The sequence below is a fragment of the Elaeis guineensis genome, chromosome 13, assembly GCF_000442705.2.
Source record: "Elaeis guineensis isolate ETL-2024a chromosome 13, EG11, whole genome shotgun sequence".
In the NCBI taxonomy this organism is placed as follows: Eukaryota; Viridiplantae; Streptophyta; class Magnoliopsida; order Arecales; family Arecaceae; genus Elaeis; species Elaeis guineensis.
In genome coordinates this window covers 69,428,518-69,449,824 of record NC_026005.2, presented here as the reverse complement: position 1 = coordinate 69,449,824, position 21,307 = coordinate 69,428,518, and the positions used below count along the sequence as shown (strand labels likewise).

Below are 21,307 nucleotides of genomic sequence, written 5' to 3'. Positions count from 1 at the left end.
AAACCTTAAATTTTATCCTAAATTGTATATGAAATCTGAAAATTGGATCTATCTCTGATTGATTTAATATACAAAGATATTTTTATTTTTGATAGACTTAGATAAATTGGTAAGTTGAGATCAGAGTGCGCAGCAAAAGCGTGATGGTCTGAATTGATTAGAAATATTAATCTTTTAAATCAAAAGATATTATGAAATACGTTAGTTATAAATAAGAAAAAATTTTACTGATAATAAATGGATGCTAAAGAGAAAATCTATCTGATCAAAGAAAGACTCAAAGCAGCACAGGATAGACAGAAGAGTTGGACAGATAGAAAAAAAAGAGAATTGGAATTTCACTTCGATGATCATATTTTTCTAGAAGTATCACCTGCAAAAAGTGTCATAAGGTTTGGGAGACATGGCAAGCTAAGTCCGCGATATATTGGACCTTTTGAAATTTTAAATCGAGTAGGAGATGTTGCTTACGAACTAGCTTTACCACCAGAATTATCTAAAGTGCACAATGTCTTTCATATTTCACCACTAAGAAAATTTATACCTGATCCAAATAACGTGATAAAGTATAAGCCATTGCAAGTTCATGAAGACTTAACCTATGAAAAGTTTTTCCTCCGAATTATTGATCGAAAAGAGCAAGTTCTAAGATGGCGCATCATTCCATATGTGAAGATTCATTGGAGTAATCATGAAGAGAGAGAGGCTACATGAGAGCTTGAAGATGATATGAAGATGAGATATCCATACTTATTAGAAAATGAAGGTATGTTAAATTTCGAGGACGAAATTATTTTAAGGAGGAGAGAATGTAATAACCCAGATTTAAAAAAAAAATAATAAGAAAGAAGAGAATGGAAGAGGACTCCTGATAGAGTCTGTCTTCCCTCTTTGAATCAGAATGGGATTGGGACTCTAGGAGCCATAGATCCCATCTATAAATTCCCTCTTCTTTATCTTAAGCAAGCCATGAAAACATCAGGCTTCCTCTCTCTTCTTTCTCCCTCTTTTCTTTCGATGGAGTCGTTGATTGCCTTCACCGTGCCCACCGAAAATCAAGACCGGAGATGCCACCGGAACCAAGGTAAGGTCCCAATCCTTCCTTTTCTCTCTCTTGCTCATCTTCTCACAACCCCAGACCTCACCGCCGGCCATCGATTTTGCTGAAAATAAATTCCAAAGAAGATCCCCTGTTTTCTCCATGTTACCTTGTTTTTTTTCTTTCCGTCACTGTTTGCCGTCGTCGGTCACTAGACCCGATCTCTCGACGTCGTCAGGGACTGCTCCACCGGTCGGAGTGGTGGTCAGTTGGGGGGGAGGCCCTTAGTTCGGGAACAAAGGGGAGGAAGGACCTCCCCAGTTCCGTGAAAAAGAGAACCACACAGGTCCTCTGCTCCCGTGAAAAGAAAAGAAAAAGGAAAAAGAAAAAGAAAAGAAAAAAGAAAAAAAAAGAAAAGAAAAAGAAAAAGAAAAAAAAAATAATAATAAATACATGTGAGAGAAAGTTTCTCTCATCTCTCTCTTAAGTCTTTCTCTCTCTAGAATTGGACTTCCTCTCTCCATTTTTTCTCTCTAAATTTTCTTTCTATTTTCTCTCTCTAGACCCTTTTATCTCTTTTTATGGATTTTGTCTCTCTAGGATCATTCTCTCTCTCTGATTGCATCACAGACCCTAGGATAAACTTGAGATGAAAATATGATGATCTGAGACTGCTCCAAAATTCGTGCAGTAGATTGGATTCCGATTCGATCCTTATTCAAAATTGATAACATCAATCATCGTTAATCCATATTAAGTCACCCTGATATAACCTCTAATGATCTCGATCATGATTGCCACTTTTGAAGGATACGAAGATTTTCTCTCCACTTTCTCTCTCTACTTTCTCTCTCATGATCGACTTTCTCTCTCTAAGAAGGTCTATGAATCCTGTATCGAGTCATGCCTTCATCTTTTAGAGGCTCATATTGACTCTAATAAGATGATCCAAAGTTACTTTGATATCCGTGCTGTATGTCGACCTCATTTGGCCATATCAAGTATTTTTCAAATCCATTATTAAAGAACCCTATTGATTGATCTTGACCTTAATTCGATCTATGCTTCACGATTTCTTGATCAAGTCACTTAAATCTGACCCTCAGATCAGAGACCTTGAATTGCCCTGATATCTGAATGGTCCGACACATCCGGACAACAGTCCTCTTTCCTTATGATTTAATTTTATTATATTTATGAAATAGAAATTGATGATGATTTGATATTTTAAATAGGATTAGCTGATTCTTTTAACGAAGTCCGAAAATCTAAGATGAACGAGGTAAATGGATCTTATGCTCTTTATTTATTTTTAAATGATCATATTTTTTATGTAAAGAATTGCTATTGATGAAATCATAATTTTTCATAAAATAAGGATCAGCATATGTGATATGAAAAAGTATGTTTTATTATGAGCATTGATTTCATGAATATGTCTTATGAAAATAGCATGAATTTCATTATTTTTCCATCTATGTATTTGTATGCTTTAAGAAAAAGATATAATGATTTCAAAGGTTCTCAGATGGCTATGAATGAATCTCTTCGGGAAGATCGATATCCGGAGCTAGCATCCACACGAAATATAGCCCTGCCAGCGGGTATAAAGTTGGCACATGAATTAAGAACTCTGTCGATTAAGAAACATGATCCTGTCACGGATATAATAGTGACCTTAGCATGAATATCTGTGAGCAATGTTTGGAAACATGACATGAATACATGATGAAAATGATTTACGATTCATGATTGTGAAATATACATGATTTATGCATGCATGATGAATTTATAACTTGTCTTGTTATATGCTCTATGAAATACTTTATTTTGTATTACCTGTTATTTTCTAAATATTGCATTATCATGAAAAACTTATGTTTGATCCGATAAGGAAGCGCAAGTTCTACTTACTGGGCTAGTGTAGCTCATATTCTTTTTGTTTTCTTTTTGTTTGAACAGAGAAATAAGATTAGGATCAGCAAAAAGAATCCAAGCTTGAAGATCGGCATAGCAAGCTGAAAAATTTGACAACAGAGGTTTAATTTATTTTATAATCATGAATTTGTAGTTATTTATGAATGTTGAAATTCGGATTAGTACTTGCTTTTGGATTTAAATGCTCTGAACCAATATTGGTTCGATTATTTAATGAATAATAGAATTGAATCTTTTTATTTGACGAATTTTAGATGATTATGATGGATTGGCTTCGTGTTATCGTGGGCTCCATCCCTCGGTAGCATGGCCGTGTTATGTCCCGGATTTGGGGCGTGACACCTAGTACTAACATCCTACATCCCAAATTGATGCGGGACAATCCTAAAGGAGAGAGAAAAAGAAAATCAATCCTAATGATCAAGCTCTTCTGTTCATCAACAACAAATCACGTCCGGCCAGGGGGTCATTATTCCCAGGACAGACAGTATAGTTGCCTATACTCTGCTCAGGAGACGTGATTGATTGATATGAGACTAAAGCGAGATCAATCTAAATGATACAGATGAATGCCATTCGAGAGATCGGTAAATAACTAGCAATAGAGAATTTCATAAACAGATAGCAGAAATTAAACATGCTCACGAGTAAAGGCAAAAAGAAATATGAATGGAACGAGAGAAAATAAAACATTAAACCCGTGAGAAAAATCCAAGAAAATGATAAGAATCTGGATCGTGGTAGTTAAGAAACTACTCTGATTAGGGCTCTTAATCTTTTAACCAAACAGATCCATCGATAAAGAACTAGGTCTTTACCAACATCGAATTAAAAAAAATCAAAGATCACCTGTTAAGGAACGAAGATCCTTGATAGCATATGATCTGTAGAATAAGAAATCACTCCCTCTCAACACGATAGATAAAAATTCTGAAGGAGACAGATCTTCTCTTGGCAGAATAGGCTTGCGTGGGTAGATGGTGGAGTCAAATCAGAGTTGCAGAAATACTGGATCTTAAGTAGAAGGAGTAGGATAGAAAGTGAGCCTCACACCCTCTCCTTGTGGGGCGATTTTGGGTCTCACACCCTCTCCTTCTCGGAGCGATTAACACAAATATTTATGGAGTTTGTAAAATTATTCATTGTCCTCTTCATAAAAGATACAAGGATTTATATAGGACTCTAAGGATCCTTTTTCTTTAGGAATCTCTTACCTTTTACAAGGAAGAAATCAGCCCTCCACAAAAAAGTAAAGCATTATATGTGATAAAATAATCTACCATGGGAAAGAAATCAGCCCTCAACAAAATAAGTAGCCAAGAACTCTTAAAAAATTCTAGGGAAGAAATGGAACTCCATGTGGGTGCTTGATGCTTGACACAACTTGGCATGAGCACGGCACACGCTGGCATGCATATTTCTTCTATTGGCATGTAAAGAGTGGTGGCTCCAAAGGTGACGTGGACAAATCCAAGTATGGCCCTATGGACCCAAAGCTAAATGTATTAAAATTTATTGACTAAAAATAAATAACTGAAGTAGAATCAATCTAATAAGACATCTTCGATCCAAATCGAATTTAAATCATGTTGTCGATTTTTGATGGCTCTGGTGTCCGCATCAATTTGGTATCAAAGCCGGTTGATTAGGGCTTTAGTTTAAATTCAGCAATTTAAATTTTCGCAAGTTAAATTTTCGCACTCTAAATTTCGTATTCAAGCATTTTAATTTTTATTACACCTTATTTCTGCATCCTAGAGTTGCATGACCACTAGATCAGGTACCTGGTACCAACATCCTACTTCTCCACCTAATACCAATATGGATCCCAATATAGCAGCCATCATTAATGTTCTGATTGAAAAGTTTGATGACATGAAAAATTTTATAAAAGCCATGGATGAGAGAATAGTGGTATTAGAAGAAGTTAGGCAGAAACAACCTAAACCTGAGTCTCCCCGACTATCTATAGGACAAAGAGGAGTATAGTGATGCTCTCTTCTGTAATGCATCAATTAGGTATTAGAGCCGATTGATTAGGGCTGTAGTTTAAATTCAGCAATTTAAATTTTCGCAAGTTAAATTTTCGCACTCTAAATTTCGTATTCAAGCATTTTAATTTTTATTACACCTTATTTCTGCATCCTAGAGTTGCATGACCACTAGATCAGGTACTTGGTACCAACATCCTACTTCCCCACCCAATACCAATATGGATCCCAATATAGCAGCCATCATTAATGCTCTGACTGAAAAGTTTGATGACATGAAAAATTTTATGAAAGCTATGGATGAGAGAATAGTGGTATTAGAAGAAGCTAGACAGAAACAACCTGAACCTGAGTCTCTCCGACTACTTATAGGACAAAGAGGTAGGAATCTAGAACTTGATCGACCTATAGGGGCATGCCCGCACCATAACCAGTTCAATCAAGATGAGCATATTCTTAGGAATGTGAAGGTTGAAGCCCCAAGTTTTGATTGTTGTCTAGATCCGAGAGAGTATCTAGATTGGGAATCAGGTATGGACCACTATTTTGGATGGTACAAAATGTCTGAAGCAAGAAGAGTTAGGTTTGCTAGGATGAAATTGGTTAGGCAAGTCCGACTTTATTGAAAAAGTGTCGAGCGTCTTCTCAATCAAAGAAGACAAGATCCGATAGAAATCTAGGATGAGATGAAAGAAAAACTCAGAGAGAAGTACCTTCTCACCTCTTATCAACAAAGACTTTTAGATCAATGACAGAGGCTTACTCAAGGGAATAGATTAGTCACCGAGTATATCACGAGGTTTGATGAATACCTCATGAGATGTGGAGTAGCCGAAGATAGGATTGTTACCTTATCTAGATTTAGAGTTGGATTACGAGAGGATATTCACCGTGAGCTCTTTCTGCGAGAGGTAACCACGTTGGAACAAGCTTATCAACTTGCCTTAGACTTTGAGAGATTTTCTAAATATTCGACTCCCCGTCGTCCTGAACCCAGCTGAGTAACCCCTTCTGGATCGAGACCTAATATTAATCAAACTCCTAGTAACGGACCTCCACTTACAAATTCTATTGGAAGAAAAGAAGATAAAAGAAAAGGAGCTATCGGAGAGTTATCAAAAAGAAGTAGTTCTCGATCCCATTGCTTCAAGTGCCATGGTTACGGTCATTTTGCTGTACAATGCCCCAACCGATCATTATTCATAGAAGAATTAGAAGGAGAAACTCTAGAAAATATGGAGGAAAAAGTTTATGAAGCTGATCCAGATTTAACCGAGCAATTTGAGAGTACTAGGACATCCTAGGTTATGCCGCACCCAAGTCAGACCTTAGGCTTGGAGTCGTTAGGTATGTCCTAGCACAAACTAAGGAAAGTGAAGACTAGCGTAGGACCTCTATTTTCCATACCTTCATAAAATTTGACGATAAAATTTGTAAGGTGATCATTGATAGCAGTAGCTGTATCAATGCCATCTCCACCGACACGGTTAAGCGATTAGGATTAACTCCTGTGGATCATTTCAGTCCATACCGTGTGTCTTGGATTGATTCCTCTTCTATTTCCATCAAATTTAGATGCCGTGTGCCCATCCAGCTTCATTCCTACCAGGATCATGTGTGGTGTGATGTCTTACCCATGGAAGTCGAAAGTATCATATTAGGTCGGCCTTGGCTATTCGACAATGATGTTATGATTTATGGCCGAACCAACTCCTGTAGCTTTACTCATCAGGGTAAGAAGATCACGATTAATCCTTCCCCACCTAAGGCTACTAATAGAAAGATAGATGATGGACCAAAAAAAAATCTTAAGAAGAAAACCCTCCATCTGATAGGTGCTAAAGAATTAGAGACGACCATGAATGAAGGATCACCAGTTTGGATGCTTGCTGCTAGAGAAGTTCGTGAGGATTCTAAGGTGGATTATCCTAAGGAAGTAGCTAGCCTTCTTAGTGAGTTTCATGATGTCTTTCCTGAGGATCTTTCAGATTACTTACCGCCTATGAGAAACATTCAACATGTCATTGATTTAGTTTCTGAATCTACCCTACCCAACTTGCCCCACTATAGGTTGAACCCTAATGAGCATGCCGAGCTACAAAGATAAGTTGGAGAGCTGATAAAAAAAAGATTTGTGAGGGAGAGTTTGAGTCCTTGCGCGATTCCTGCACTACTGACTCCAAAGAAAGATGGTACATGAAGGATGTGCATAGATAGCCGTGCCATTAACAAGATCACCATTAAGTACCGCTTCCCCATCTTTAGGTTAGATGACATGTTAGATATGATGGTCGGATCCACTATCTTTTCTAAGATTGATCTTAAGAGTGGTTACCATCAAGTAAGGATTAGACCGAGAGATGAGTGAAAAACTGCTTTCAAGACAAAAAATGATTTATATGAGTGGATGGTGATGCCATTTGGATTATCTAATGCCCCTAGTACCTTCATGAGGTTGATGACCTAAGTACTACGATCATTTATAGGAGTATTTGTAGTCGTATATTTTGATGACATTTTGATCTATAGTCGAACTAGGGAAGACCATCTAGATCATCTCCAAAGAGTGTGTCAAGTTCTTAAAACAGAAAGCTTGTATGCTAATCCTAAGAAGTGCGCTTTTATGACAGACCATATCATCTTTTCAGGTTTTGTTGTTACCCCCAATGGTGTATCTGTTGATCCTGAAAAGATTAGAGCAATAGTTGAGTGGCCGGTACCCAAGAGTGTGCATGACGTGCGGAGTTTTCATGGATTAGCAACCTTTTATCGTAGGTTCATAAAATGATTTAGCACCATAGTCGCTCCCATCACTGACTGCATTAGAAAGAAAAAATTTAAATGGACTAGGACAGCCAATAGAGCCTTTCTAGACATTAAGGACAAGATAACCCATGCCCCAATCTTACGTCTCCCTGATTTTTCTAAGATTTTTGAAGTAGCGTGCGATGCGTCAGGAGTTGGGATTGGTGGTGTCCTTAGTCAAGAAGGTCATCCGATAGCATACTTTAGCGAGAAACTTAACGATTCTAAACTCAAGTATTCTACCTACGATAAGGAGTTTTATGCGGTAATCCAAGCTTTAAGATATTGGAGGCATTATCTATTACCGCAAGAATTTATGTTGTACGCTGACCATGAGGCCCTTAGATTCCTAAATTCTCAAAAGAAATTGAATCATAGACACGGTAGGTGGGTCAAGTTTTTGCAAGCCTATACTTTTGTTTTAAAACACCATGCAGGTGTAGAGAATCGTGTTGCTGATGCCCTGAGTTGTCGTCATACTTTGCTGTCCACCGTTAGTATAAAAGTTGTTGGTTTTGATAAGGTTAAAGAAAATTATGAGTGTCCAGATTTTGGTGACATACTTACCCCTTTACGAAAGGAGCCATCTAGAGAATATAGTGAATATATCCTTTAGGATGGTTACTTATTTAGAGAAACTAGGCTGTATATCCCCCGTACATCTTTAAGAGATTTTTTAATTTGGAAATTACATGCTGGAGGATTAGCTGGACACTTTGGTAGGAATAAAACTATAGAGTTGGTAGAAGCCTAGTTCTTTTGGCCAAGCTTGAAAAGAGATGTCGTCTGAATTGTTGCCCAATGTAGAACATGTGCCGTGGCCAAGCAGAGAAAATAAAACATCGGCCTATATACACCCTTACCTATACCAGACTGTCCTTGGCAGGATGTTAGTATGGATTTTGTTTTGGGATTACCTAAGACAGCTAGGAAGCATGATTCTATTCTAGTGGTTGTAGATAGATTTTCAAAAATGGCCCATTTCTTGCCTTGTTGCCAAACGTCTAATGCGTCGAAAGTTACAAGAATATACTTTGATGAGATTGTTAGACTACATGGATTATCTAAAATCATTGTTTCTGATAGGGATATTAGATTTATGAGCTACTTTTGGAAAATCCTATGGCACCTTTTAAGCATAAAACTAAAGTTTTCTTCTGCCTATCATCCGCAAACAGACGGTCAGACCGAAGTGGTTAATAGGAGTCTTGAAAATCTTTTGCGTTGCTTGATTGGGGAACATATGGGTAACTGGGATCTTTTGCTACCTCGAGCCGAATTTGCATATAATAGCTCTGTTAATAGGTCCATTGGCATGAGTCCTTTTGAAGTAGTTCATGGATATTAGCCTAAAAAACCAATAAACCTCATCCCACTCCCCATGCATGCTAGGATTTCTGAATCTGCAGAGTCATTTGCACAGCATGTCAAGAGTCTGCATAAAGAGATCAGTAAAAAAATTAGTATGAGCAATAAAGTTTATAAACAGAATGCAGATTCTCATCGACGTGTCCAAGAGTTTGCAGAAGGAGACTATGTGATGGTTCGATTGAGGCCTGAACGGTTTCCACCCGAAACTGCGAAGAAGTTACATGCCCGAGGAGCAGGTCCGTTTAAGATCATAAAGAAAATCGGATCAAATGCGTATGTTGTGGACCTACCTTTTGATTTTGGGATTAGCTCTACTTTTAACATTACAGATCTTGTCGCCTATAAAGAACCAACTCGGATACCTAATGAGTCATTTGAGCCTGAACCAACCTTTGAGAGCGAGCCTATCCCTGAGTGTCCACCAGCCAAAATGTCAGCAAAACATGATCAGATTGAGAGAATTTTGGATGAGCAGATCCTCTCCACCTGGAGTCGAGGCTATCAGCGGTATCTGGTCAGATGGCGAGGTCGATCGAAGTCTGAAGATACCTGGATCACTCGAGAAGAGCTGCAATGCATTGATCCCGATCTACTTGAGCGTCACCAGAGCGGAATCGACCCACACTCGACAGGGTTAAGTTTTTCTCACCTCGAGAGAATTGGTGCGGACACCAGAGCCATCAAAAATCGACAACATGATTTAAATTCGATTTGGATCGAAGAAGCCACATTAGATTGATTCTACTTAAGTTATTTATTTTCAGTCAATAAATTTTAATGCATTTAGCTTTGGGTCCATAGGGCTATATTTGGATTTGTCCACGTCACTTTTGGAGCCACCACTCTCCACATGCCAAGAAAAAAAATATGTATGCCAGCGTGTGCCGTGCTCATGCCAAGTTGTGTCAAGCATCAAGCACCCACATGGAGTTTCATTTCCCTAGAATTCCTTAAGAGTTCTTGGCTACTTACTTATTTTGTTGAAGGTTGATTTCTTTCCCATGGTAGATTATTTTATCATATATAATGCTTTACTTTTTTGTGGAGGGCTGATTTCTTCCTTGTAAAAGGTAAGAGATTCCTAAAGAAACAGAACCCTTAGAGTCCTATATAAATCCTTGTATTTTTTATGAAGAGGACAATGAATAATTTTATAAACTCCACAAATACTTGTGTTAATCGCTCCGAAAGGAAGAGGGTGTGAGACCCAAAATCGCCCCACAAGGGGAGGATGTGAGGCCCACTTTCTATCCTACTCCTTCTACTTAAGATCTAGTGTTCCTGCGACTCTGATTCGACTCCACCATCTACCTACGCAAGTCTATTCTGCCAAGAGAAGATCTGTCTCCTTCAGAATTTTCATCTATCGTGCTGAGAGGGAGTGATTTTTTATTCTACAGATCATATGCTGTCAAGGACCTTCGTTCCTTAACAGTTGATTTTTGATTTTTTTTAAATCCGATGTTGGTAAAGACCTAGTTCTTTATTGATGGATTTGTTTGGTTAAAAGATTAAGAGCCCTAATCAGAGTAGTTTCTTAACTACTACGATCCGGATTCTTATCATCTTCTTGAATTTTTCTCACGGGTTTAATGTTTTATTTTCTCTTGTTCCATTCATATTTCTTTTTGCCTTTACTCGTGAGCATGTTTAATTTCTGCTATCTGTTTATGAAATTCTCTATTGCTAGTTATTTACTAATCTCTCGAATGGCATTCGTCTGTATCATTTAGATTGATCTCGCTTTAGTCTCGTATCAATCAATCACGCCTCCTGAGCAGAGTATAGGCAACTATACTGTCTGTCCTGGGAATAATGAGCTTGAAGGCCGGACGTGATTTATTGTTGATGAACAAAAGAGAGCTTGATCATCCAGCCATCATTTTTATCATGTATCTAATATCTTGAGATATCTAAAGTTAAATTTCTTTGCATTCTGTCAAGTCTGTTCATATCATTTTAATACCTTGGACATGGCAATGAAATGTGAAGAAAACAAGACAGTCAGCCCTTGTAAGTGGCATGTATCAAATTGAGACTAAGTTCTTGCTCAAGGTGACAGAGGGTCAAATAAATTCTCTTAATTACAGTATTTTACTAAATCGTAGCACAATAACTAAAATTAGTCTTTTGGTTCTTTTGTTCCCTTTTTTTGAGTGTTTCAGTGGTTAGTGGCCATACAACCCATGAAACCATGATCATTTTACAAACTCAGAAAAACCATGAAGACACTCAGCCAACTAGAGTTGATATACGACACTCTTCAGTTGAAATTGTTTAAAGAAAGATGGCATAAGAAATTGAATTATTTGGGCTCACTTATTTCAGTCTTTGAAATGGTACTTTAGTCTAATAAAAGAATCATGACAAAGTGATCCCCTGCTATTGTTGCGGCTAAAGCTTAAAAATGATGTACCCTACAAAAGTCCGGAATGATTTCTTTGGTAAAGCAAAAAAATAAAGTGAAGTCTTATTTCATTTCCATTCAATCAGACAACTCCTTTTCCCCTCTTTGACATCAAACCACATCCAGCTGTTTCACCTAAAACTGCATTTTTTAGAATGGATCACAAGATTGCCTCTAACTTATGCATTATGTATTAAGTCGGTAACAATAAAGGGATGGTATCGATTGCATTAGTGTGTGTATTCACATAGGAGATAAGGCCCATACAAAGAGGATACCACATTACTTTTCGTTTGCAAACACCCTATATAGCTGGCTTTTGAAGAACTAAACATTCACTTCCATGCAAGATAGGGCCTGCAAATGGAAGATGTTGCGGTTTTTTCCTTCTTTTTTCACATGTGCTTTAGTTTTCTATTTTTCTTATATTATTTTCACATCATGTGCCAAACATGTGTCAACAATATAGTGATATTAAGGTTAACATAAATGCAAGCAAGGTTTAACATACTGCATGTACCAGCCAGGAGCTAGTACAGGATGGTCAATAAACTGTAATAGCTTCTGAACGTGTAGTCCTCCGCTGATATCAGTGGCACTGCTCAGGAGAGGGCTTCTGAGGGTTTTGATGCTTGTTCTCAACCGTTTCAAGGTAGGAACAAGTACAGGTAGAAGCCAACAGCCCATTGGATGCAATTTCCAATGGATTGAAGCAAGTATTTTTTTTTCAGTTATTAGAATGTAAAAGCATTCTAGCTGGGTGAATCCCTCTCTCCACCCTTTTTATAATTTTTTTAAAAAACAACATAGGAGTGTTTAGGGTTTAAATGAAAAAAATGATGTCCAGATTTTGTTGTTAATTGATCTAATATTCTCTGGTAAACGTAATCAAGACCTAGAGCATGAATCTACGATAACAAATTAAGGAAATTTGGTAAGCAATTGCATGATACGTTCTAGACATGTCCTAGATGTGTTTTCAGATTTGAGCAAGCATAAAAAGCTGACACTAAGAAATCATTTCAATTCTTCATCCTAATGTAGTAATTTCCAGAAAATGTAAACTAGCACGGTTCATCAAATTGGAAAAAAAAATCATTAATTTAATGAAAGTTATGTCCTCCAATTGATCATACTGAAATAAAGCATTCATTAGTTCAATGATTGCTCGTAGCCTAGTTGCATTTCAGTTTTGATTTTACCATATACTTTTGCAATATATTTAAACAGCAAGCCATGCTATGCAATCTAATAAACTAGAAAAAGCTTGAAGACACACTGAAAACTATAACTAGATCACTTAAAGTGAACTCCTATCATATTTTTTATAAAGACTACAACAATCAAGATCTGTTGTACCAACTATGAGTGCAAATGAGCTGAGCAGCCTGGGAATTGCTGGAGCTTGAATCGGATTCAAGCTCAACTTGACTCGATCGTTATCGAGCTCGAATCAAACCTGAGTAGCTCAAATAATTTTTCAAGTCCAGCTCAAGTAGCAACATACTCTATTTGAAGGCTCACAAGCTTAGTCAAGTATATATTTTTTTAATAATATTATATTTTATTTATGATAAATATTATTAATTTAATATTTTAAAATATAATATTATGTTATATTTTATTTTAATCATATGTTTTAATTATGATCAAGATTTGAATTTGAGCTTGAGTATGGCTCAGTTGACATTCAAATCAAGTCGAATCAATCTCAAGTATTGCTTCTTTTTATTAAGTCGAGTTCGAGCTTAGATATTAAGGCTCGATCGATCTTAAGTTGAGTTTTGAGCTCGAATATTTTGAATCAAATCAAGCTCGAGCCTTTAGTTACTCAACTCGACTCAGATCGATTGCATCCCTAATACCAACTCGTACCATCCATACTAATTGTACCTATCTACTATATTGGTAAGGTACTGATAGGTATCAAGGTAATTCGGGTATAGAGCTGAACTAATCTATGCTAGTTTGGAGTTAGTAGAACTATCCCACACCACCTGATTTCGAGTGGTATCATAGCTAAGAATGAAAAAAAGAAGTATCAGAAGCCCATCTTGATACAAGGTGTGTAGTGTGTACCATACCACCTCTTATCATAACATACCAAATTGATAACATATCGATATGGTTCCAGATACTAGTTTTATGAACCTTGCAATAATAAAATATAAGAAAATAGAAAAAATAATTTTGGAAGCCGACATAGACCATACAAGGAACAATGGTCATCTCAAAGCATATCACTCAATAACCTTGATCAGCATAGTGTGCAGTGCCAATATGTACCATACCCACCCTTAGCTGATACAACATCAATATGTAGTATTTTGAACCTTGGTTCATGGATTATGATGGCACACAATCTCGTTGCTAATGTATGCATTATTGATATTTAGTAATATTCAGAATAATGTGAAAACTTAAAAGCATACTAAAAGAAAAGGCAGGTATACATTTTTTTTTATGAACTTCTCATATTGTATAACTTTGAAATTACTCAACAAATACTTACTATTTGATAATATGTAAGGGTGCAGAACTTTTAAGAAAGAAAAAACCATTTCAACAACTTGGCTTTTATCCGAACTCTCAATTAAAAATAAAATAAAATAAAATAAAATGGCACTAAGTAGAAAGTCAATGAATTATTTTACTTAAAAAACTTAACACCTTTATCACATCACTCATGTTGCTACTATCTGCACTATCCCATGTATCTAGAGCTTTGCTGTTAATTAAGCATGATGAATGTTGACATAATAGATTCCAATTTTTTTTAACCTGATACAAGTTTTCAATTGCACTTCTAATAGCAGTCAATTTGGAGGAAACCCTTCAACAAAAATAGTGAATTCATATAACATGCAATTTTATGATCAAAAAGGGTCATATCATAGGTTGAAACTAATTAAGCTATTCCAGTTTTGTTTGGCTCAGACATGGTTCATATCCAAAATTTTAGAGCTAGCTTCATAGGTCAATTCTTTACAATTGGTCAATTAAATGCATATTAATTTTATGCAACACAGAGGTAGACGTTTCTTCTAGGTTTTCTTTTCTTTTTTTTTTTTCCTTTTATTTCCTTTCTTTTTAGGGGAGACAAAGATGATGATCATCAGAGGAGTCATCTACACATATACCAAAATATATAAGAAAATATGTAAGTTATAGTAATGGGTTCCCCTTGGAAAATGACAAAATGAAACCTATGTTTCTAAAAAAGAGTGTAAAATTATATTAAAGAAAAAAAGAAGAAGAAGAAAAGATAAATTATCCACATAACCATGAAGCCTCATCAGCATTCATCAACTTCAACATTCATTGACTTCAAGATAAATTGATTCTAGTTCTTTTGAAGAAAATTATTTATTCTAGTTCAACATTCATTGACTTCAATCTTTGCCATAAAACTACTCCAAATTCTTCCGCAAAATTCCTAGCTGCAATATCTTCGCTCCTCCAAACACTTCAACATATATCTAGTATAAACTCTCAAGCAAGCCCCACTTAGGTCTTCATTAAGTAGCACCAAGCATCCTAGTTACTTGTTGCCTCCATCACTTAATTCTCAATTAATAGTGATTTTACACATCCGCCACTCAACCTTGTCTTTCTTTCCATCATTTGCATTCTCATTTTGTGACAACAGTTTTTAAAAGATTATTCGAAAAATTGATCTCCTACACAAATAAACTGATCAAATGACTTCTCCTAGTTTTCCAATCATTGGCTTCTAGCACATTGTGAAGGGCAAGGGTTGGCTATCTTTATAGAATCATAGATCATGGGTTAATTTAGCAATATTCAGAGATTTCATCACTTCTATAAGTAGAATGGAAAAACTCTTATAATGGTTGCTATAGTATAAAGTATCAAATCATTAGTATGTTAAGTAAATACATGATCATCACCAATACTTTGGTTCAAATTTTAAACCAGACTTTTGTTACTTTAATCTGATCAAACTATCCTGCTATCATCAAAGGAAATACTAAAGATTCACATGGCACTTTAAAGGAATAAAATTTCTAAATAAAAAGAGGTGAAGTTTTTGATTTTTTTTTTTTTTTTTTTATTTTGGCATCCAGCATGACTTGCATGCTGACTATGATTGGCAGACCTAGCACTGAAATCCTTTTTAATAACACTTACCATAATTCATAATATATGTTAGGGAAGATAAATCTTTGAGCTTATGTACATTTGAGGTGAAAAAAATAAATAAATAATATCTTCAAGATATTTAGAAATAGCAAGGCATCAAGGCAAGGATGATCGAGGAAACATGTGGGAGGGCATACTTATCATCAATGAGAATAGTCATTTGTAGTTAGATTCTTTCCATAATGTAATTGTAAGAAATAAAAGAAAAAACAAATGACTCTTATCAAAAGTATATCATCTAGAAACAATAACTGCAAGCTTTGGTTACATGTCGAAAAGAATTAGAAAATTGATGCTTTCAAGGAAATGTAAACTTAAAAGTGGCAAAATTTCCTAATTAAGATCTCTCAGTAAAATGTGGCATCACTTATAGCATGCCATGCATATTACTTGATAAAGCAAAATAATTTTGCAGCATATCATTAAAATGTATCATATAAGAGATGGTGCGTACCAGTTGTTCTTGATGCTCAAACTTTTGGCTTCCAAAAAACTCTGGGCAGGAGTGCATGTACCTCAATACAAGCATGACATCAAAATGTCCTGGTTAGCTGCCAATAGCTGCACTATTGTTCGCATGTGCAAGACCATCATTTGAGAGTAATTTCATATCAACAAATGCCATTCCTAGAGCTTCAAAAGTTTCCCTATTGGAAATGTGCATATCAAAAGGTGAAATTTGACATGAACTCAAGGAATCAGTTTTCAACAGGATGTCTCAATTAATAATCATTCTGGACTTCCAAGAAGTGAGGAGTACAAAAGATCAAAGAACTTAAAAATACAAGGCATGCTTATATCAGTCATGAAAGAGCTTTAGGATAGCATGGCTTACAAAAAATGTCAAAATAGACTGTATACTGAAACTTTCATTTACATGATATCCAGTACACAAAGGGTTGCATTTTCCAGTCGTATCAAGCATCTTAATTCTTGTACATCCACAGGAAAAGTTCGCATCAAAACATTCCATCCACCACGAATTAAGGGTGGAATGCTTCCTCTTCGAAATCCGCAAGACCAACTGCTGCAGTAACACCATCTGCAGTCCTGGCTTTTCTTGCTGTTTATTGCCCTGGTGGAAATGATGCTAAAAGGGATCAGTTTTCCCAAATACAGCATTATTTAACATCCACCAGCTCAATAGAAATCTTTTCTAGTTCTTCCACGGAATGGTCATCACCATTCAACACTTCCATGCTAGAAGATCTACAAGTGAAGTAGAAGACTGCACTCATCATAGAATCGACAAGCACCACAAAGGAATACATAAGGACCAGCAGAGGCCCTTCCCACAGCCGCGATGACCCATCCCCGTAGCTCAATGTTTTCACTCTGTGCTCAAATAGCCCTTCCACCAAAGCCATCCCAATTGTCGACCCAAGAAATATCAACAGCCCTGCCTGGGTCTGCCCCTTGATCAAGTGGACCGACCGAGCCAGAGCCTGCGGCCCCGACACATCCTCCAGGATGGAGATCACAGTGGCGAGATTGCAAACAATGATCGTGTGGGCATACACCATCGAGAAGACCAAGACAGTGAACAGAGCTGGGTAGACGACGATCTCCGGAGGGTAACCAAGAACAGCAAGTGCATTGCAGACCATCACTAGGAGGGCGAGAAACAGAGCCAGGCAGCCACAAATGGAGACACAGATCCAGATATAGGTCGACACAAGGCGCCTCCAAATCCGGCTCGCGGTCCCGAAGAACTCCAAAGCGACGACCTTTTTGCCGGCATATGAGCAGGCGACAGAGTAGACGATGGAAGCGCGGGCAAGGAGAAGGAATGTGAGTAAAAGAGGGAAACAGAAGGTACAGGAAACAACCGTACCAGCTAAATGGTGGCACATCTGTTTGAGGAAATGGGTGAGAGGGAGGCCGCTGGTAACAGCTAATAGGACGAGGCGGTGCGAGACAGCGCCAACGACGGCTGCATCAACGAGGGTGTTGGAGAGCAGGGCGGCGGAAACAGGGCAGATGAGAAGGCCAAGAATGGTCATAAAAGTAGAGGGATCGGTACGGAGGATCCTCACCGTCTCCCTCAAGATCTCCAGAGCGTTCATCGGCGGGACAACGCCGACCTCCAGGAACTCGGGCCATGGCCGGGCAATCTGCGGCGGCAACCGGGGGGAGCTCTGCTTGCCGATCAGGCGACCCATGATCACCAAATCCGATCTTCTTGCCGGTAACTGGTTATACGGATGTTTTCAACGATCTAACCGTGATGTTAACGTCGAGATCTGCGAATTTTTTCGCATTTCTATGAATTGGACAGCGAATTATGAACATGAGAATACTAATCTAGAGGGGGGTCGGGGGAGATGAGATATGACAGAGAGAAGGGGATCCCGGGGAGGAGTTCACGAGGATCGGTGGAGGGGAAGAGGGAGGGAAAAGAGGAGGAAATTGGGGAGAAGGGATCGAGGGTAGAATAGCGTGAGACGGACATAAAGTAGGGATAAAGGGGGAATAAAGAGTGGGGAGTGGTGGAGTCGATGGTGCTTGGAATTTTTTACGGGATCTCGTCGTCGATGGGCTCGGGAGGCGGAGAAGGAGGGGACAAGAGGGAGAGGTGGGAAATATTCATTGGTTCGCTCGGGCAAGAACGTCGGAAACGTTGGGCAAGCCCATGAAATGAGAATGGAATTTTTTTACGTCAATTTTTTTTTTATAAATAATGATTTTTAAAAGCCATGACATGCATTACATTATCGTTGGGATGATCATATGGTACAATCATAGATGGTCACCATTAAAAAAAAAAAAAAACGGCCATCAAATAATGTACACGTGTATCGCATGATCTAAATCTATGGACTTCTTATTTCATGGCTGCCCATCAGCCATTTCATGATTGTACTGGTTTTTAAGCCCACACGGTACGTACGAATTTATAAATCATATTCATATAATTAATGATTATATTTATAAAAAAATTATAATAACATATCCATTTAGATCTTTAATATTTATAAAAATTTTAATAATATTATATAAATAAATTTTAATATTTTTATAAAAAAATTTATGAATAATATATCCATTCATATCTTAATGTTCGTAACTGAAAATCTTAATAACATCGGTTAATGGATATAAATGACTTTTAATTTATTCATTAATAATAGCATATGTGTATTCACTTTGAGGTAGAATAGTCCACATTGCATGCATAAAAAAAAAAGATTGTTTACGTATACAGCTTTATTTGCAAATCAATTTCTCTCACTTTCTGCTTTCTAATGTATATATTAGATTGTATTCTATGATGTTGCATGCTTAAAGATCTATACTCTTGCATCATCTATATAACTTTTTTATAGATAAATATTATTAAAAAAATTAATTAATATTTTTATTGAATAATTTATTTATATTTTTATATTTTTTAAAATAAATAAATTATTTTTTATGAATATTATTTAAATCTTATCTATCTAGAAGATTGTTAAATCATTTTTTCATCAGCTAGTAAAGTAAGTATTTAATTTTATTTTTAAACTATTTCATCTTTGTTTTCAATATCAGATAGCTCAACCATCTACTTCTTCAAATCTAAAAAATGTAAAAAATATTATAAAAAATATAAAAAATTTTAGTAATTTATTTAGAAAAATAATAATATAAAAAATATAAATAATAGATTTTGAAACTAATTTTTTGGGTATAAAAATATATATATATAAATTATTTTTTATTTAAATATTATCTAAAAAATATTTATTTAAAAAATATATATTTTTAGATAATTTTTTATTTACAAAAAAAAAACAATCCGTGGATCAGGAAGTCTCACTGTTAGAAAGCCTACTGTCCGCTAGCGATGGAGAGGCTAAATTTTCAGTGGATTTGGCAGGATTCCACACGAATTGATTTCTGTGCTTCTTTCTTTCTTTGTCTCGATCTTGTGGCTTTTATTCAGAGGGATTCTCTGGTCTTCTATCACATGCATGGATCTTAGTTTTATTTTCTCTTTGTTATTCCTTTCTTTTTTTTTTTTTTTGACAATTATCTAATTAAATTTTATTAAAAATAATAGAGAAAAAATTTTGACGAAATCACTATTATTGAGTTGATTTGTTTTAAGTGTTGTTTATTTTTTTTTATTGAAATTATGATATGTTACCATGGACTGGTGCAAATAAGTTGCCGAGACAAGGTCTTGAAATTTTTTGGACTACAAGTTTGATCTATAATCATCGTTTTGTTCTATAACTATGATTGAAGATCAAATTTCATGTGGAGGCTACATAAGAATCTAAATATATTTTAAAAGATGTATGAAATTGATCTAAAAAAAATATTTTATGCACCGGGATGGTGCAGAACATCTGTACTATCCGTAGTGATTGGCTCACGCACAGAATCGAAGCATGATATCGTACAAAAAAAAATTATATTTTTCTTTCGACTCTGTGGATGAGTCAATCACTACAGATGGTGCATACGGTTCAACACCATCGGTGCACAAAAAATTTCTCTTGTCCTAATTGGCCTCTACAAGCCACAGCAGATGCCATTAGGACAAGTTGAAACCGAATAAGCATATAAACATGTTGCCTAAACAAATCTATGCTTGCAAAAAGCTACATGGAAGGTTTGGCTTGGCCTAATGATCATCTACTTGCAAGCCCACTTGGACATATAAGGAAGCTCAGATCATAAGTAATCTGGGCTTCACCATCCCTTTTTGTGGAACCAAGAAAGACTAAGAGCAGTCATCAATCAATCTGTATAAGCTGTGACTTGTCAAACAAATAGCAATAATATAATCATCATATAAGATGCCACAGTCAAGATACAGCAACTTCATGGATTTGAAAGATAAAGCAACTTCATGGATTTGAAAGGTCAAGGGGCAATGAATTGGTCAGACCCAAGGTTGATCGGATTAAAAATTCACCAACCCAAGTCCAACTGTTTATTAAAAGATCAAAAATTTAGATTTCAATATAACTATTTATTAGAAAAGTAATTCGGTCCGACCAACATAACTCATTTACAAAATAAGTGAAGTTAGATTAAATAGATTAAATGAGTTAAATAGTTTAAATAAATTTTAAATAAATTAAATAAAATTTACACAGATTGTTAAATGGATCAAAATGATTAAACAAACCAGAGGTTTAAACTTAAACTGGATCCATTTAATAAAGAGATCAAAATAATTAATCCATTTATTATTCAAATCCGTTTATGTTAAAGCTAAATATGCTTAAAGTAGATCGCTCGTGAGTCAAATTGTTGCATGAGATCATAAATTGCCACCTTTAAATCTTAATCACATCATGCCTAAGCTAATCTCGTTGATTAGCCTATTCTCTGAACCTGACCCGGCCCACCAGTCCTAAAACCTTGGCCAATCCTACTAAAAGCCTGTGGGTTGAGCAGATCGCAAGGTTATGAACTGGTCTAATTACAAAGTCCTATGGCCATCAAAAATCTCTGGCTATTGTTTTCCTCCAAGTAGCATCCCAATTATCCGATCCATCATAGCAATCCAAATGACTTGATTGTTCCAAGGTGAGTTCATAACTGTTTCCACCAATGTTTCCTCCACCAATTGCGCTGACATAGGTCATTCTTTCA

General features: G+C 36.3%; 1 protein-coding gene across 1 annotated transcript; it reads right to left on the bottom strand.

Moving 5' to 3' along the window:
* Window positions 1-16,431: 16,431 nt before the first annotated feature.
* On the bottom strand, window positions 16,432-18,338 carry LOC105056132 (uncharacterized). Its single transcript, XM_010938209.4, has one exon. The coding sequence runs from the start codon at window positions 17,875-17,877 to the stop codon at window positions 16,837-16,839; it is 1,041 nt and encodes a 346-aa protein (XP_010936511.1). The 5' UTR covers window positions 17,878-18,338; the 3' UTR covers window positions 16,432-16,836.
* Between the last annotated feature and the right edge of the window lie 2,969 nt (window positions 18,339-21,307).